Here is a 19878-nt window from a genome sequence, read left to right as displayed (position 1 = left end):
AACCAAGCAAAATTGCAACTGAACTTGGCAGTCAGTGATCACTACTTTGTTGTATGAAAAGGAGCAGTATTTACAAGTCATATGAGTAACATGAGGGTACTGTAGGTAGATGATTACAGAATATTCAGTTTTATGATCTGTGGAAAGTGCAACTGAATTGGTCTGACCAAACTTGAAGATGTGAATGGGTGATTTGTGCCACAGCATTTAGACCAACACCCCCCCCCCCAACAATAATCATTAAACTTATTATAGACTTTGTAAGTTGCATTCCAAATCTACTGATAACAAAATTAGTTTCATTGATAACACTTACCTGCCTGTTGAGGTGAGCCTGAAGTGTGAGCCAGCGCAGATTGACGTGTCCCAAGCGTTCAGCAAACTCAGTGTGTCTGTACCTGTTGGTTTGGGAGTCGAACCCCACCTGCTTCAGCTCACACTGATTAATAAACTCAACTGACATCTGCTGACAGCCTATTTCTCTCTTTAGCTCCTGAAAAGTGAAGAAAATGAGAAACAAAAGTAAAGCTAAATTTATTTTTTTATTTTTTTACAAATGTCTTTTTTTTTATAAAAAAAAAAGTTAGCATCAATAAAATCTGACATTTAATTGTAGAACACATTCCCTGTCTTAGGTCAGTTAGGATAACTACTTTATTTTAAGAATGTGGAATGTCGGGGGACTGGGTAGCTCAGAGAGTAAAGATGCTGACTAGCAGGGAGAGTCACGAGTTTGAATCCAGGGTGTGATGAGTGACTCTAGCCAGGTCTCTATACTTTTGTACTATTGTTTGTACAGATGAACGTGGTACCTTCAGATGTTTAGAAATTGCTCCCAAGGATGAACCAGACTTGTGGAGGTCCACAATTTATTTTCTGAGGCCTTGGCAGATTTCTTTTGATTTTCCCATGATGTCAAGCAAAGAGGCACTGAGTTTTAAGGTAGGCCTTAAAATACATCCACAGGTACACCTCCAATTCAGTACACCTTCTATCAGAAGCTAATTGTCTAAAGGCTTGACATCATTTTCTGGAATTTTCCAGAAACTAAGTTGCTTAAAGGCACAGTTAACTTAGTGTATGTAAACTTCTGACCTACTGGAATTGTGATATAGTCAATTAAACAATCTGTCTGTAAACAATTGTAGGAAAAATGACTTGTATCATGTACTAAGTAGATGTCCTAAACGACTTGCCAAAACTATAGTTTGCTAATATTAAATCTGTGAAGTAGTTAAAACATTTTTTTTAATGACTTCAACCTAAGTGTATGTAAACTTCTGACTTCAACTGTATGTTACCTAAATAATGTTTTCCTTTTTTGTTAGATTCACTGATTATTACTTTCTAAGTGTACTCTACATAATTTGATTTATATTTTAATTTATTCAGGGAGAGTGAGTGAGAGATTGTACCTGATATGTTTTGAGGAGGTGTGTGAGCTCTGTGGCCTTACAGGTGTTGTGACCCTTTTGCTCAGCTGCCTGTAATCTGCTCTCAGCACCTGTAATCCAGCCACACATATTAGCCAGCAGTCCTTCAGGAGACAGCCTCTCCACCACAGTCTGACAGAGAGAGAGAGAGAGAGAGAACAGAAAGATGTGATTAAAAATGGATGACAAAATGAGGTGAGAGAACAGAGAAGAAAAAAACAGGAGAGGATGAACAAAACAGTGGAAGGTGGAAAACATCCAGGTGGTGGGTGATACTAGTAATCAAAGAAGAAAAGGGGATGAGAACCAAAAAGAAAGAGGCCTGATAAAGGATGAAAAAAAGGAAAAATACTCCATTCTTCAAAGATCTCATTAGCTACTGGGTGATAAAGAAATCATGCTGGCATGGCTGCCTGCTACCTGACCTACATAACAAACTTACAATCTTTTACAACTTTGCAATTCTCTTCCAGAGAGACAATGCTCCAAACTGGAGAACATCAAAGAACTGACAGGTTTTTAAACAAATTACATGTTTAGAGATATTACAATAATTTTCCTTGGAACGCATGAAGGCATCCTTAAACAGTTTATTCCACAGCATCCACATCTTAATATTTATTTAAAGGGGTCATGACATGAGAAATACATTTTTCCTTGGTTTTTTGACATATAAGAGGTTATTGTACTATAAAAACATCCTGTACGTTTCAGAACTCAAAACTTCTTCCTCACCGCAAAAAAAGCATTTGTTGAAACCAAGCTGCCAGAACGACTCGTTTTCTACTTCCTCCACATTGTGATTTCACACTGTGGTAGATATTTGCATCTGAACGTCTCCACAACAACACAGCAATGCCTACTTTACATTTAATCACTTCCGTATCCCGCACAGTAGTGGTGAGCAGTGAGATGGCAAGTAGAGAAAGCAGGTCAGTCAAGAGCAGAGAGCCAATCATAACAGTGGGCATGTACTGTTAAATCTTAAAGGAGAGGCAGTTCAAAACCGAGTGTTTCTGACAGAGGGTCAGAATGAGGGTGGAAAATGATCATGCTTTACAAATTCTGTGACTGTTTTTGTGCAGAAAATGTAACTAATATTATAAGTGAACCTCAAACAACATATTAAAATAAAAAAGGCATGACATGACCCTTTAAAGATTTGAAAAAGAAAGAAGTGAATGTGCCTTGGTACAACGTTTTACCACATCTTTGGATATTTTTCAGTGAAATTCTGTTTAAAACTATCCACTCCCATGGACATTTAAAAAGAGCAAAAGCTTGTCTGATAATATGACAGACAGCAACAGTTGCTAAGATAGGATTGGTCCAAGGATTCCTGTAGAACCTGTAGGGTTCAATACCCAGGGAACAAACAAACTGATAAATGTATACAATAAATGCTTTGGATAGAAGCGCCTGACGAATGCATAAATATAAATGTAAATGGTCAGTGACATTTTTATGGCAGGGCTTAGTGTAGGGTACATTTCAGAAAAATGAAAGTCCTTTTCATACCTGATGCAGTTTCTGTTGGACGGCAGGTATTTGTGTCTGTATCTCTTCCCAGTCCTTCTCCACCTGGGATAACTGGGACTGGAGAGACAGCAGAACAGGAGATAGAACCAAATCCTGTTTTACAGACAAACCTAGTACTGATGTGACTGGTTCCTTAATCCTCAAATCTTCATTTGTGATGTTGTCTAATGACAAAATGTCTTTAGCTGTAGAAATGTCCACAGAACTAATGCCATCTGCTGGAGGTATGTTTTGGATATTTTCTTGATCAGAACTGCATTTGGCAACTTTTGTGTCTGATCTTTCCATGGTAGAATGAGATTCCTCTGAAGAAATGTTCTGAACATCGGACAAATCGGTTTCTAAAGCATCCTCAGCAGATGAAGGAAAGGTGACATCTAAAGATGACGAGTCTTCATGGTTATTTTCTAGGACAACAGAGGTAAGGTTACTAGTTTCAGTTGGTTGCAGGTCTTCAGCGGATTTTCTGGATGTTTTTAGAGCAGTACTGGTTCTGCTAATGTTCTGCGCCTCAGCGTTCTGCTCTCTTTCACCAAGCAGAAGGATTAAAGATCCAGAACTGATCACTGATGCCTTAAGGGCAGATTTGACCTCTAGCTCCTTAATAAACTCCTGTGAGTAAAAAGGAAAGCATACATTTGTGATGCTGTTTAGAAGTTCTTCACAATTTATAATCACCTTTTAGCCTTTTGCAGTTCACTTAAATAGTCATGCAGTATAACAAATATACACAAGTACAAATATTCCACATTTCCTTTCAAAATATGCATGAATAATAATACTAATATGTAGAAACAGGAAATGCTTCTTAAAAGAGTTTTAGATTGAGTATAGCATGTCACACTGAAACATTTCAATGTTTAAAATCACTGAAAATAGCATTTATTGATTAGAATCACTGGTTGACTGACTGTGAAGTGCTGGAAGTGGGAGAGGGTGTGGTCTGTTTCCTGTTGAGCTGGGATCTGGTGATCTCTAAAGGTGAGAAGGTGTTCCTTGGCTCCGCCCATCCACTCATTGAGAGCCCCAGAATCACTTCGAAACCTAAAAATAAAGTTCAGCAGTGATGTTTATTTCCACTCTGTCCATTTCAATCCCTTAGTCCAGGGGTTCTCAACAGGGGTGGTACCACCCTCCAGGGGGCATTCAAAGGATGCCAGGGGGCGCTGAGAGTAAATTAGTAGAGAGGGGGGTGTTAGGTTACAAATGGGGAGTGTTTATCTATCATAATAATCAAATCTATCATCAAGTTCCTCTTTGCATTAAAAGGTTTATCTAGACTTGTAGTACATCAGTTGGTTCTCAATTATATTGGTTGGTTTGCATTTGTACCGTGGTTCATCTGATTTTGAAGTCTCTGGTTTAGCAGCGTCAAATACACAGGCAGAGGCACAACCTCAGCTAATGCACCTGTTTGACTCTGTAGATGGATACGTCTCAATGGACAGAGAAGCACTAGCACGCAGCTCGTAAAGCTTGAGCTCTTAAACTCACAGCTTTGCGAGAATCAGTGAAAAGCAAGGCACGAGAAGCAGAAAACATTTGAATTCGGCACAGAATTCTACATCACCACCCTTGAATTTACTCTAGTAACACTAACTGTACTTCAAGCAGAAATAGATTAATAATAAATATTATCACATCACTACTTCAGCTCTATTACATTTGTCATAGGCTACATTAAGGGAGTGAGAGAATATAATACATTTTTGTTACAACTTATAAATATTTATATTTATTGTTTTTACATGTGTTTAGAGTAGGTCTACCGTTTAATAAACAGTGTTTATAATTACAAAAATGCCATAGTTTGTTTTATAGAAATCATGTTACATCTAACCATGGTAGTGAAGAAGATCCATGCTTCATTGTGTTTACTATGGTCTTGCTACAAATACCACTGTTAAAACTATCAAAAATAATTAATTAATTAATAAATTAATATAAAAAAACTTAAAATATATTAACAATATCACTTTTATTATTTGTTTCTGTCTTTGCATTTTCATATGATAGGCCCCAGATTTAGCCCTCCATCTGCTTGAATTAAAGAACGCAAGGTTTGGTCTCGCATTCATGAGCGTAAGCCTGCTGATTTTATTAACAAAACTTTGAAAGGTATAAGAGTATGAAGTAAGGGGGCATTCATCCAAAATGGTTGAGAACCACTGCCTCAGTCCTTTAAAATTAGGGTAAATGTAACGATATTAAAGTCTCACATCATTCATTTTACCTGTTCCAGAGTTTCTTGAGCTGGTGTGTGGAGTCCAGTCCCTGTTTCACCTTACTCTGAAGTGCAGCCAATTGCTGCTCCAGCCTTAGTGTAGACACACCCACTATATGTATAGGGACACCCACTTCACTAATAGAAATCTGCTCCTGCTTTTTGCAGCCCTCATCCAGAACCAGACTAATCCGAGCTCTGTTCTCCTCCAGAACTTTCTGCACACTCTATCACAAACCAAAGAGACAATAGAGGAATTACATTTACGCATTTGGCAGACGCTTTTATCCAAAGTGACTTACTGTGCACTTATTACAGGGACAATCCCCCCGGAGCAACCTGGAGTTAAGTGCCTTACTCAAGGACACAATGGTGGTGGCTGTGGGGTTAGAACCAATGACCTTCTGATCTTCTGTGACCTTCTGATTAACAGCCCTGTGCTTTAGCCACTACGCCACCACCACTCCTATTAATACCTGTGAATTACTGAATATACTGAATACAGCAGAAAGTTTTAAGTGTTACCTGATATACAGAAATATTTTTGCTGAGCTGCGTCTCGGATTGGTCCTGCAGAAGCATTAAGGGAAGTTGAGTTTCTAACCTCTGCAGCAGTTTTTCTAACCACAAATGATTTTTTTCCCTTTGAGTTGAAACCTGAAACACACCAATGGCATAGGAATTTAACTTTAATTTATTAAAAGCTCCTATTGGTCATTAATATATTATTAATTCCTTTATCCATTCATTGATCATTGATCCGTCATCCATTTATCCATTCCTCAATTGTACCTGCAGTGCTGACTGCAGTACTGCCCCTACAGCCTGAGCCTGCTGCAATACACTGGACACTTTGCGTTCGAGCTCAGACACTGCAGACTCCCAGCCAGAGGGGGCACTGTCTGGCATCCGCACACTCAATTGCTGCAGTCTCCGTAGGTGGGAGCCCAAAGACAGGAAAAACTTCTGTGTAGATTCACAAGGTCACAGATTATGGCCTGAATTAATTGCCTGCACTGCCTAAAAGTGTTATGCTGCTATAGTGTGCATACATGGTTGGGAGGGTTACTTTTTTAATGTAACCCATTACAGATTACTTAATAATAAATGTAATCAGTACAATAATCCAAATACAGCCATTTGGAAGTACTGTTATCAGATTACTTTTCATTACTTTTGGATTACCACAAGGGTAAATAAAGTAAAGATAAAATCAATATGATCCCTAAAACCTTAAATTATGCCTTGAATGCAAACAGAACATGTTTGAGTAATATTATGAGTACTGTTGCAGCTGTTATTATATCTAAGGAAAAAAAACAAGTGCACTGCACCCTACCACGAAAACAGAAAATGAGCTGTTAATGTACAACAACTCAGTATTTTTAAAGAAATCAGGTAAGTTCTTTGTCTGCTACAGAAAAATAAAAATTCTCATAAAGCAAATATAATCAGAACCGATGCACTGAATTATGTCATGGTTAACATTAAACTAAATCTGAGAGGATATACCTCAGATTCAAAAACACTGCAAAATGTAATTCTTCCATGTAATTATACCATGTATTGCAGTTAGTGTGTATAGGCAATAGAAATTTGCACAATTCATTAATTTCATCATCATCATAATCGTTATTATTGTCATAATGAAATGCTGGAGAGTGTCTTTCCTCTGCTTGCTCATGATCCAGAGTCAAACACCACCAGCTAACAGTTTATGGCTGATTTCTAATGTTTCTGTTTTTGTTTAAGGTGGATTTTAAAATGGAAAAAGTTTTGATTCCAAAAAAAATTTAAATCTTGTTTTAAGGAATAGATCATAACAGTTTTAAACTTTTAGTTTGTCTTTTCAGTTACTTAATCTTAATTACTAGAAGCGTTGAACATGTTACATTTGCCAGAATGTCTGCTTCAGCCAGACACTTGAACTGTTCTCAACAATGTTCTGAGTACAATTTGGATTTGTTAATAATGATCAAAGAAGCAAAATCATGAGAGGTGAAAAAGGAGAGGAAGTAATAGCAGGTTTTACAGGGGTATTTTTCAGTTGATTTTTGTATTGCTATTATATTCAAGACTTTTTTTCTTAAATTACTAAGATTTAAGTACCGTTCACTTGGGGGAGGGGTCGTTTTTTCAGCTTCAATATGGAACAGAACAATATACAGGATGTCCTGGCTAATATAGAACAGTTCACATTTACAACCGTGAAAACCAAGGGTTCTTCGGTGGCTATCGTATAGAATCATCAGTTTGCCTCGAGAGCAGAGTACTACTGATGTGAGACAGGTGTTATTTGCGCATGTGACAGTAAAAGGCGCTCCTGACTCAAGTAAGTCATGAGAGAGAACCCGAAGAGAAAGTGCATCTCTCACTCTAAACAAACAGCTGTCTGTATCACTTTACTGTGTGTCAGGAAAATTCACTATTTCTTTTGTCAGAAATTAAAACTTGTAATCCTGACAGTAATCCCAATTTTGTACAAATGTCATTTTAATCTGATTACAATGGTTTTTATGTAATTGTAACGGATTACAGTTGCCTAAATATTGTACCTTGATTACCTTACACCGTTACAAGTAATCCGTTTGCACGTTTTATACACAAAGTACAGTATGTTTGTTTTTACAGGTTCTTTTTAGGAGCCTTTGCGTAGCTGATTAACTTGTTTATAGGTATGTGGTATGTTTACCTTGTGTGTACTGAGGCATGTCTGTAGTTGTGTTGGATTGCTGAGCTCCACGTGAGAGATGCAGGTTAGTTTCTCTCTGCCCAGATCCAGCAGTATCTGTAGATCCTTCAGTATCCTCTCATTCATCTTCTGCTGATCTAGACTCCACTGCACAGCTCCACAGCGCTGCTCTAAATCACTCCACACACTGTCCAATACCGCCTACAGAGAGTGAATATTAATGTATATTAATTATGTTATTGGTACTAAATCCACTGCTTTTTAATGACCAAACTGTGGTCTCAACGTTTACCCTTAAAATTGTTCTTTAACAAGTTTTCATACATTAGTAACTATGTCATGGCCCTACTCTGAGTGCTGTTGACCACCCAATCAGAATTAACCTTAAGTAAATTCCTTAGGCCAGAGGTTTTCAATTGGTGAGGCACGCATCCCCTGGGGGGCACCAGAGAGCCCCAGGGGAAGCACAGCGCGGAGGAAAAAAACATAACGGTTCACGTCTGTACACATATGTCCTGTTAGCTTGCGTGTTAAAGTGCGTGTTGTGCATATGCGTGTTGCAAAATGGATCACTTTGTAGTGTCTACATAAAATACAAAAGTCTACAGGAAATGAGACAGATTCTGGGCCAAGCAAAAAATGGTGGAAGTATGATCACGAATATTTAAAGTTGGGATTTTCGTGGACCGGTCCCGATGATGCGCCGCTGCCACAGTGTGTTATTTGCAAAGAGGTGCTAGCAAATGATAGTATGAGACCCTGTAAGCTCTGGCGTCACATTGAGGCCAAGCACTCGAGTCTGGTGGCCAAGCCACTGGAATTTTTTGACAGAAAGCTGAAAGAATTGCAAACACAAAAGAAAGTTAGCTCTGTTAATACTAAGGCAAATGAAGCATCATATCGCGTTGATTTATGTATAGGACTGAGTTTCCCCACCTCTCTCGAAAGGCTATGAAAGTCCTCATACCCTTCAACTCCACTTACTTATGTGAGTGCAGGCTTTCTGCTTTGACCCTCCTTAAAAGCAAATACCGATCAAGGCTGCAGGTATATGACGATTTACGTTTATTCCTTTCTACCGTGCAGCCCCGCATCGATCACCTGTGCGCATCAAAATGTCGGACACATTGTTCCCACTAATGTAGGAGCATTGAAAATGAAGAGGCAAAATTGGCAAAATTGCTTAACGTAGGCCTATATTGAAGTGATTTTTACACATTTGATACTGTGACAAAACAGCCATCTTGCTGATGTTTGATGTCTGATGTTTTTTCAAAGTTGAATTGGCTTAAGCAGCCTAAAATCTTCAAAATAGCTCTTATTCAATTGAGATAACGTTTGTAGCCTGTGTCTGTTAATGAACATGTTTTCAGTTTAGTTATTTGACCGTTGAGGGATATCAGTTCAGTGATCAGAAAATAGAGCAGTCTATCGTGCTGATTTCGTTCTATGTCTGATTTTGTTGGCTCTTAGGTTATAGGGCTGTTGAGAATACTTAGTTTAGTTTTTTGACTGTGGAGGATTCTGTTCAGAAGGCTAATTTTAACAGTTTCCCAATTGCTTGAATGTGGTAAAAATGTGTTGCAAAGTATGTGTTCACAATATGGTTTAAAAAGAAAGACAAACGTGTTTTAAATGTTTTGAAAAAATATAACCTATTTCAAAATTAATCTGAATTTAAAATGGAATGTTGATAGCTTAATAAAAGTTTCTCTTTCACCAATTTGAAAACCCCTGCCTTAGGCAACATTTCAGCCAAATGTAGTAGGAATATTAATAGTTTCGTGTCAACTATTTTCTGTTTTCTCACATTTCGCCACTCCCTACCCCTACTTTTTGAATATTTAGACTTCAAAAACAAACAAACAAACAAACAAACAAACATATTTTTACTTTGTTTTTAGATTGTTTATCCAATTGAGGACGTCCTTAGATGTACACAAAGGGAGATTTAGTCAGATTTAGCTCAGTTCTGGGGACAAATTGGTCCTCAAGCTATAGATAGATAAGTATGTACACAAACACACAGACTCATACCTCCAGTGTGCTGATCTCCTTTGTGAGGGATGAGGGTTGACTCTCACTCTCTGTATCCTTTTTGAGTTCTGCCAGCTCTCTTGTGATCTGCGCCACTTCCTGTTTCCGCCTAGTGACAGCCTGCACTTGGGAACACAGGTACAGCAAAGGTCAAAGACGCAGATGTCAACTAAACTTGACTTTTAGCACAATGAACACCTAACAAGACACCTAACAACACTTAACATTAAATAGACCCGGTTGTGTCTTTCTACCTCTGACTGTGAGCCACCTTACTATTTTAACCTACAACCTGACCATCATAATGTCTAAGGCATTTAAAGGGGACATATTATGCCCCATTTTACACTATGTAATATAAGTCCCCAGAATGTGTCTGTCAAGTTTCAGCTCAAAATACCTCACAGATCATTTATTCGTTTTATAGCCCTTTTCGCTGCCTGGACTGTTTTAGTGTCTATAGCTTTAAATGCAAAGGAGCTACTGCTCCCCACACCCTTTCTGGAAGTAGGCTGTGCCTTTCCTGCTGGTGCCATAGATACACCGGCAACAACAATGCAGGAGAACTTAAACAGTAAAAAAAATTATAACTAACACGGAGAACACACAAAGTCAATCATCTTTCTGTATTGTGCATAACAAAGGTCGAGTAATGAAATATGAAAAACAGCTATAGTTGTCGAAAACACCACTATCGTTTCATTATCATTTTTGAAATAATGACCCCAAATAATTCATTGAATAATTGAATAATTCACCCCAAAATGAAAATTCTATCATCATACAGTATACTCACCCTCATGCCATCCCAAATGTGTATGACTTTTGCAGAACTCAAACAAAGATTTTCAGAAGAATATCTCAGCTCTGTAGGTCCATACAAAGCAAGTGAATAGTGATATGGTCTTTGAAGCTCCAAAAAGGAGATAAAGTCAGCATAAAAATAATCCATATGACTCCAGTGGTTTAATCCATGTTTTCTGAAGCGATCCAATTGACTTTGGGTGAGAACAGACATCAGCAGTCTCCAAGGCATGATCATGATTTCAAGCTTGATTACACTTCCTTGTGATTGATGCATGTGCAGAGCGCTAGATGGCGCAAGGAAGTGTAATCAAGCTTGAAATCATGATCACGCCTTGGAGACTGCTGATGTCAACATTTATAGTGAAAAAGGAGAAACATTCTGGACTATTTTCAATCAAAACTGATTGGATCACTTCAGAAGACATGGATTAAACCACTGGAGTATACTGCCTTTATGTGATTTTTGGAGCTGAGATATTCTTCTAAAAATCTTCATACACATCTGGGATGGCATGTGGGTGAGTAAATGATGAGAATTTTGAATTTTGGGTGAACTATTCCTTTGAAGGGGAAACATCATGATATTCTGAAATTATGAACTTTAAAGTTCCATGTAGACATAATATAATACCCACGACGTAAAACTAATTTGCCAGTCCACCCAGACCATTTATTGAAAAACAGGTCAAAGCTGCAAAAAAGGGTAATTCAGAAATCTTCATGGTTGTGATGTCACAACCATGCAGATAGTACATTAACATAAAATATTACAGCCGTTATCTCATTAACACCTATTTCGTTTTCAGAAACTCGTTTCGCCTGGTAAATGACAGTCTGAACTACACTGTATACAGAGGTTAGTCAATCATAATACAGGTCATTACTGTATTACATTCAAGTATTACAGTAGCAAAATCAACCTGGCCTTTGGCACAAAGACATGCTATTGTACTTGAACTTGATAATTCCTGAGACACATTTAAAACTCAATTAATTTATATATTCAGAATGCAGACATTATTCAGTTCTGTTTAACAAATCTTCACACACTCATCCCTAGGTGTTACAGGTGGTGTAATTCACAGGTGCGTGTGCTCACCTGAAGCTGTGTGTGAAGGTCATGGTGGGTTTCTCCATGAGTTGTTGGGTAAAGGGGTGACGTGCTAGTTAGTACCGAGTCATGCAGGTCTTTCACTCTTATCTGCAGTGTTTAACATACACAAGGAAAGGTTATTTCTGGTCAAAAATGTCAAAGGAAAAATTGTTAAATAAAATTAAATCTAAAATAAAATTAAAAGATTTTTGATGAAAAACTGAAAAAGCTGTCTCCTATCCCAGCTTAATATGTAGGGACAACTATAAGTAAGCCATTTGTAAGTTGATTTCAGCTAAAATTGTAGCACTGTGGCACTATCAAAACATTGCACTGTATGTATGAACATGCCGACCAGCCTGACAAAGGCTGAAACAAATGGTGTGAGTTTATCACGTGAGACAAGGGAGTGTGTCTGGTGTTTGTCCTGTCAGAATATAATTGTTCTTTTTCCTTTCTGATGGTGATGAAAGTGAGGAAGAAATTACACACTTCAGCATTAAGAAATGAAAGGCATTTAACAGGATTGAATTGAACAGAGAAATTATGGTTTTAAAATTGTAAAATGATTTATATAATCACATCAAACTGAACATATTATGGGAATAAACATGAGTCAGAGGGAATATGACATTATGATGAAATGTTTTGTTCCGCTATTTCATAACTGACAAGAGTGAGTATTCATGACAGTTATGAGGGTGAGACCTCGTGTTATTTCACACTGCTGACATATAACACTGTAAACACATAAGCATCAGTTTTCTAAGCTATTAAGTGTTTGTTTCCGTTTTTGCGTGTATGCAGTCCATTGTAAATCTCACTGCGCGCTTGTGCAGGTTTTTTGTAGTATATAAAAAACTGTTAGGGATCATTTACACTGGACACAGTCTTATATAAAAAAAACGCTAGATGCATTGCAACAGAATGAAACTTTAGGGGTCTTGAGATGCATTTTTAAAAGTTTAACTATTTTTAAATTGACGGCATCTTAAATAAGATGCACAGAGAAAACAAAACAAGGCATAACAGAATGGCCGGACACATCCATCTGATGCAGGTGTACATAGACAAATTAAGAAATATTGCAGATGAAATGCAAGAACATTTCCTGTGTGAAAAGGCCCTTTACTGTGCAGTTTAGTCTACTAATGGCAGGAAACACTTCATTGACTGCACATCCTTTTATAACTGTGTCAGTGTTGGTAATAATAAGTGAATAGAAGCAGATAGAAATCTGACCTGCAGCTGAGTTGTGTGTTTCATGCGGTCCTGTAGCTGCTCCTGTTTCTCAGTGAGAGTCTTTTGAACATCACACACATGCTGCATCAGCATATCCAGGCACACAGAGGACTCTGATACCACTGAATCCGAACCTAGCAACTTTATGGCCTCTGACCCTTGGGAGGTCAACATGGCACTCAAAGAAGTCAACTCTGCAGATAGACTCTATCAACCACACAGAGAAGATCAGAGTGATAAATGTGTGAATGAACAGACAGACAGACTGAGATAGATAGATAGATAGATAGATAGATAGATAGATAGATCGATCGATAGATCGATCGACCGATCGATAGATAGATAGATAGATAGATAGATAGATAGATAGATAGATAGATAGATAGAGAGAGACAAACTGAGGGATGAATGGATGGATGGGTCAATAGATGGATCGATGTATACCTGTATCTGCTGCAGCTGGTTTTGAATGTCGGGGTGTGAGGTTGCTAGCTGAAACAGAAGAGTGTGTGTGACAGAGCTGAGAGTGAGATCCACCCCACTCAACACTTCAAACAGACCTTCATCCAGACATTGATTATCCTGCGCAGAACAAAAAAGAAAGAAAGAAAGAAAGAAATAGGTCAGTCAAATAGGGATGTTACAGTATCTCTGTGTAATCAGTTTGAAGTGTAATAGACAATAATTATTACAACTTGTGGTATGATGTGTGTGTATTATTGAGACCTGTGCAACTGCAGAGTGTTCCAGTTCTTTGAGTTGTGTGATGTTTGATTGAATCTCACGAAGACAAAGAGAAACAGCAGATTCACTCCACAAACATACAGATGGAGATGGAATCTGCTAAAACACAGAGAGAACGTGCAAAGAAGTTACATTACATTACATTCTAGTGACTCAAATTGATCAAACAAGTAGACTGCTTAAAATAATTTGGATTTCACAAGGCATTATAATTTAATGTTGAAAACATTCAGGCAATCATGTTGTGTATACAATGCAGGTTACTAACTGAAATTAACAAAAGACTTATAGATTCATTTAAAAATGATAAATTCAGGTTGTTTAGTGTCAGGTTTGATAGGTTTTATCTCTTGAGTCAGTGTGTTCAAACCTCAGATGGATCATGATCTTTATCTCCATTCTGCTCTGACTCTGCTGTCTTGGTCAATCTGCTGCGAAGGTGTGTCCACTTCCTGTGGACCGCTAACTCTACTTCCTGTCTCTTGTCTTTATTCTCTTCCGCTGCCGAGGGGCTGCAGGGGACAATCAGAGAGTGTTATATGAAGGTGTATACAGTATTTGCATGTCTGTAAATTTGTGAGTGTTTGTGTGTATTTGAATACCATGTGTGTTCTTCTGTGCTCTGGCTGTGTATTCGGGCTTTGCTGCCTTGAATTGCAATGGCTTTAGTTAAATCCCTCTGTTCATTCAAACCATGCTCCAATTCCTAACAGAAACAGAAAAAGAAAGAGAGAGAGAGAACCGAGCACAAGAATAAATATGTGAGTGAGTTTGGGGTCAGTTGATGGAACTGTGAACTGTGAATTAAAATAGTATCATAATAACAATATATATACATATACACACACATATATTTATATATGAATTATTTTCTAACACGAAAAACATTTTGCTACAAGTTCCATTTATAATTTTTAGTGATGGGGCCAATGAACATGTTGGCAGCACTCGACCAGACCAGTAGAAAAAGTTGAAAAGTTGACGGCACTACAAATTACTTTACAAATAGCTTGACTGTGCTGACTCTCAGCTTGGTATGTCCCTTTTGGGGCTGTCAACCTTATGTCAATGTGGTGTAGTGGATAGTGCACAGTGGAAATGTACAGGTTTGATCCTGCCCTGTGGCGACGTGCAAAGTGGTATGGGTTTGCTTTGCATGTTATATTCAGTCTAAGTATTTTTTGTGTTGTGCTTAGTGTGGGGCAATTGTTGCCATTTATGTGCTTGGTCCCATAGTTGCAGCATATTTACTTTTACTTTCATCTCTAGAGCTGAATCACTGCAGTACATACAGTATGTGATATCTGTGTGTATAAGTGTGTGTGTGTGTGTGTGTGTGTGTGTGTGTATATGTGTGTGTGTGTATGTGTGTTATTACTATTTTAATTAACAATTAATAAGAATTCTTTTCTAACACAAAAAAACTTTATCTACAAGTTCCATTTGTAATTTTTAGTGAAGGTGCCAATGCAAATGTTGGCAGCACTCGACCAGGGCAGTAGAAAAAAAAATCCTTATTTTTAAAACGATATTCCAATATTTAAAGTCTGTATGCATGAATATGTGTTTTACTATTTGTTGTTGAAGACTGCTTTGTCTGAACAGTTTGCCTCTGGATGAACTCAGCATGTCCTGCACACTGCTGCTACGCTTTAACCTGGCCTGCAGGGGGTGCTCTCTCTCAACACGCACCTACAGAGAGAAATAGAGAAAGAAATAATACCTCTGGCTCTGACTGCCCCATTTTCTCAGCTCAAATTCAGGCACTTTGTAGCCTCTCACTCACAAAACTTGAAAATGTAACACCTCAGAAATGGCAAATGTGAAGATCAGCTGCAATTAGCATGATAATGATCACCTTCTGTGATCGCATACAACCTCTTCATTAAATTCCTCACAACACCTAGATTCTGCTCTTCCCAAATCTAACACCCAAAGTAACACAGATACACTAAAAACCTCACTGGATGTGTCTGTACCTGATCTTCGGTGTGTTTCTCATGCAGCTGTATTTGGACGGTCACTAGTCTGTTCTTCAGCAGCTGGAGTCTCGTGTTAAGTGATTCAGCCTCATGTTGCTCCTGTTCTTTCAGTCCACACACAGGAAGACTGGAGATCCTCTGCTCAATATCCATAAGAATCATCTACACAAAAAAATGTATAAATGCAAATCAAAACTAATATTCGAATTCACTGTACAGGGTTCCCACCCTTTTAAACCAATGAAATTCCATGACAATTCCAGTCTTTTGTGATTACTGGATGCAGATTTTTTAAAAACTATTTTGATTCAGAAAAATGCATTAATAAATTATTCTGACTGATTTGTGAACCGGTTAGACCTATTTATTGACTGAAAAGAACGACTTGCACAAATATAAGACATCACTGTGGCTTTCAAGTAAGTTTTACTCTACACAAGAGCCACATCAATATTTTTAGTACAGAGGAAAACAGAAGAATAATAGAAATTTCCATGGCTTTGTTATTAATATTTTATCTATTTCCATTACTTTTCTAGGCTTGGAAATCCCAATTTTACCAGGATTTACATGACTGTGGAAACCCGGATTCTAACATAACTAATACAGCCATAGTGACTGTACATTTAATTCATTTTTAAAGAAAAACCCCCCAATAAGTCGATAACAATAAAGTAAAAAAACTTTTACATTTAAACATCTTTCACATGTCATGTATTGTTACGTATGTTACAGAGAGGGGTTGGTTTTGTGTCAAGGTCGCAAATTTTGCGTGTTTTGCATGTTTAATTGGTTTAAATTAGCTTAAAATGATACAGATATTAAATAATTCAAAATAATGTTACAGTTTTACTAATAAACATTAGTGATAGATTAATAGATTGGCCAGTCCGTCTGGCTATTGGCTGCCTGATTGGCAGATTAAGGGTATTGGATATATTAGGGAAAATGCTATTTAAAAAAAAAAAAAATAATAAATATTGTGTAAAGTAGTTGTTCATCATACATTAAATTATTACATTGTATTAAATATAATCAGCCACCAACTACCATGTTCTAGATATAAATATTGCGCATAAAAACCACATCGGTTGACCACATATAAAAACTATAAATCAGAATCCATTTCAAAGAAAGAGAGAGGGATACAGAGAAGGGCTGAGAGGCAGGTAACAGGTGTGGAATCCATTTTTCACAATACTCCACCAGGAAAAACAAACAAGTACAAAATTTGAATTAATAGTACAACATTTTCAACTGTAAAGAATTTAGAATTTGCTGCTTGTATAATAGTTAAAACAGTATAACCACTCAGTGTTCTAGAGCCCAGCCAGATCTCTGAATGTTTGATGAGAGAGTCAGGTTACACACACACACACACACACACACACACACACACACACACACACACACACACACACACACACACACACACAGAGACACACACACACACACACACACACACACAAATGTAGTGTTTCCATGTTTTATGGGGACTTTCCACAGACATAATGGTTTTTATACTGTACAAACTTTATATTCTATCCCCTAAACCTAACCCTACCCCTAAACCTAACCCTCACAGAAAACTTTCTGCATTTTTACATTTTCAAAAAACATAATTTAGTATGATTTATAAGCTGTTTTCCTCATGGGGACCAACAAAATGTCCCCACAAGGTCAAAAATTTCGGGTTTTACTATACTTATGGGGACATTTGGTCCCCACAAAGTGATAAATACACGCTCACACACACACACACACACACACACACACACACACACACACACACACACACACACACACACACACACACACACACACACACACTAAGAGGTAAAGGCTCATTTTAACCTGATGTTAAATTTCTACTAATCCAGAATAAATGGTATTTACAAACCCAGTCTCTCTCTCTCTCTCTCTCTCTCTCTCTCTCACACACACACACACACACACGTGTACGTGCGCGCAAGCACGCACACACACAAGGTGTGCCTGAAATATCTCCTAAACTCCATATAACATCACTTCATATCTCTGACCTGTTTTCATTTTTTATGGCAAAGCACATAGTCAATGCCCCTACTACTGTAACTCACATATATCACTAAAATAGGTGTCCAATTCACAAATGTCTCTGTGACAGCCATAGGCTCTATAAAGAGCAAAAAAGGATCTCACTGCAGTACCCACCTCTTTAGCAAATTTAGATAATTCTGAGGTGTTCTTTACCTTTCATTAATTTTGGGCGTTAAGGTTTGCTGACTTTAGAGGGTGGGGCTTGAAGAGAGAGGAAAGTCTAATTCAAGTATGGCCATATCTGGCGGAAGTTTGAGAAATGCTACCATCGTTTACTACAATAAAAATAAGCAGTAAAAACACCTCTGTATTATCTGAATTAATAAGGCACTTGACCACACCCATACAACACAATAAGACAGAACATTCACTGCCAAACAAAACAAATCACAAGAACACAAACATCAAAAATCCTTATTGCCTTATTAGGCTTAAGATCACTCTACTAAAGATCTAACAGGCTAAAAGAACTCTAAATTTAATTTAACCTGCAGCAACTGCCTGAAAATTATTGCAAGAGGTTTTTACAGACAGGGTGATAACTATAACTCACTAATCTCTCACACCTCATATATACTGAATCTGAGTGGAAGTGAGCTTTTATTAAACTGAAATAATATCTGCACTGAGAAAAGCCACAGGAAGGAACTGTTTCCTTTAAAAAAGAGAAGATAAATTCATTGACGTATTCATGCATCTGAAATACATTACTGTGTTGGTACACAGACATGCACATACATGTCACATGTTAGTATGCAATACAAAAGAAAAAGAATATAAAGAAAAAGAAAGGACACATGTTTACTCTGCCCAAAAGGTACATAACTGACTCACATTAACTGGTTCAATGAGCCATGATCTACCACCCACTCACTTATATTTACCTTTCTGCTTTCCAGTGCTTCTAAACACACACACACACACACACACACACACACACACACACACACACACACACACACACACACACACACACACACACACATGTTGGTCTACCTATCATTATGAGGACTTTCCATAGACAAAATGATTTTTATACTGTACAAACTATAGATCCTATCCCCTAAACCTAACACAACCCCTAAACCTAACCCTCACAAAAAACTTTCTACATTTTTACATTTTCAATACAACATTGTTTAATATGTTTTTCAAGCTATTTAAATTATGGGGACACTAGAAATGTCCTCATAAACCACATTAATAGCATAATACCCTAGTAATTACCAGATTGTAACCTAAAATGTTTTCCTCGTAAACCACATAAATATGCACACACACACACACACACACACACACACACACACACACACACACACACACACACACACACACACACACACACACACACACACATACATACGTGTTGGTGCGGCTATCCTTATGAGGACTCTCCATAGACATAATGATTTTTATACTGTATGAACTATAGATTCTATCTCCTACCCCTAACCCTAACCCTCACAAAAAACTTTCTGCATTTTTACATTTAAAAAACATAATTTAGTATGTTTTTTAAGCAATATGGGGACACTAGAAATGTCCTCATAAACCACACACACACACACCCCTATACACACAGATATCACATACTGTATGTACTGCAGTGATTCAACTCTAGAGATGAAAGTAAAAGTAAATATGCTGCAACTATGGGACCAAGCACAAATGGCAACCATTGCCCCACACTAAGCACAACACAAAAAATACTTAGACTGAATATAACATGCAAAGCAAACCCATACAACTTTGCACGTCGCCACAGGGCAGGATCAAACCTGTACCTTTCCACTGCGCACTATCCACTACACCACATTGCCATAAGGTTGACAGCCCCAAAAGGGACATACCAAGCTGAGAGTCAGCACAGTCAAGCACAGCGGTCGCTGTGTGCCAAATATCATCACTTTCCTATGTACGGTTCATAATGATTGGAGAAAAGCCCTACAACTATTCAGTAAGAACAATACAAAGAGGTCCAGTAGAATAGAAATTCAAGACATGTC

The 19878-nt window shown here is 37.7% G+C and overlaps 1 protein-coding gene across 1 annotated transcript in view; it reads right to left on the bottom strand.

Annotated features, from left to right (window-relative positions):
* Nucleotides 1-19878, bottom strand: part of LOC127660312 (nesprin-2-like) — a 164927-nt gene that overhangs the window by 39403 nt on the left and 105646 nt on the right. The window contains exons 83-99 of the mRNA XM_052150448.1: nt 15791-15955; nt 15384-15503; nt 14414-14517; nt 14182-14323; nt 13794-13907; nt 13512-13649; nt 13068-13274; nt 11832-11933; nt 9926-10045; nt 7889-8089; nt 5989-6162; nt 5722-5853; nt 5206-5423; nt 3884-4016; nt 2952-3584; nt 1416-1565; nt 317-493 (exon numbers count right to left, since the gene is read on the bottom strand). Of these exons, the coding sequence (XP_052006408.1) occupies nt 317-493; nt 1416-1565; nt 2952-3584; nt 3884-4016; nt 5206-5423; nt 5722-5853; nt 5989-6162; nt 7889-8089; nt 9926-10045; nt 11832-11933; nt 13068-13274; nt 13512-13649; nt 13794-13907; nt 14182-14323; nt 14414-14517; nt 15384-15503; nt 15791-15955 (3030 nt within the window). The remainder of the gene's footprint in view (nt 1-316; nt 494-1415; nt 1566-2951; nt 3585-3883; nt 4017-5205; nt 5424-5721; nt 5854-5988; nt 6163-7888; nt 8090-9925; nt 10046-11831; nt 11934-13067; nt 13275-13511; nt 13650-13793; nt 13908-14181; nt 14324-14413; nt 14518-15383; nt 15504-15790; nt 15956-19878) is intronic.

Source organism: Xyrauchen texanus, chromosome 20, assembly GCF_025860055.1.
Source record: "Xyrauchen texanus isolate HMW12.3.18 chromosome 20, RBS_HiC_50CHRs, whole genome shotgun sequence".
In the NCBI taxonomy this organism is placed as follows: Eukaryota; Metazoa; Chordata; class Actinopteri; order Cypriniformes; family Catostomidae; genus Xyrauchen; species Xyrauchen texanus.
This window is presented reverse-complemented; position numbering and strand designations above follow the sequence as displayed.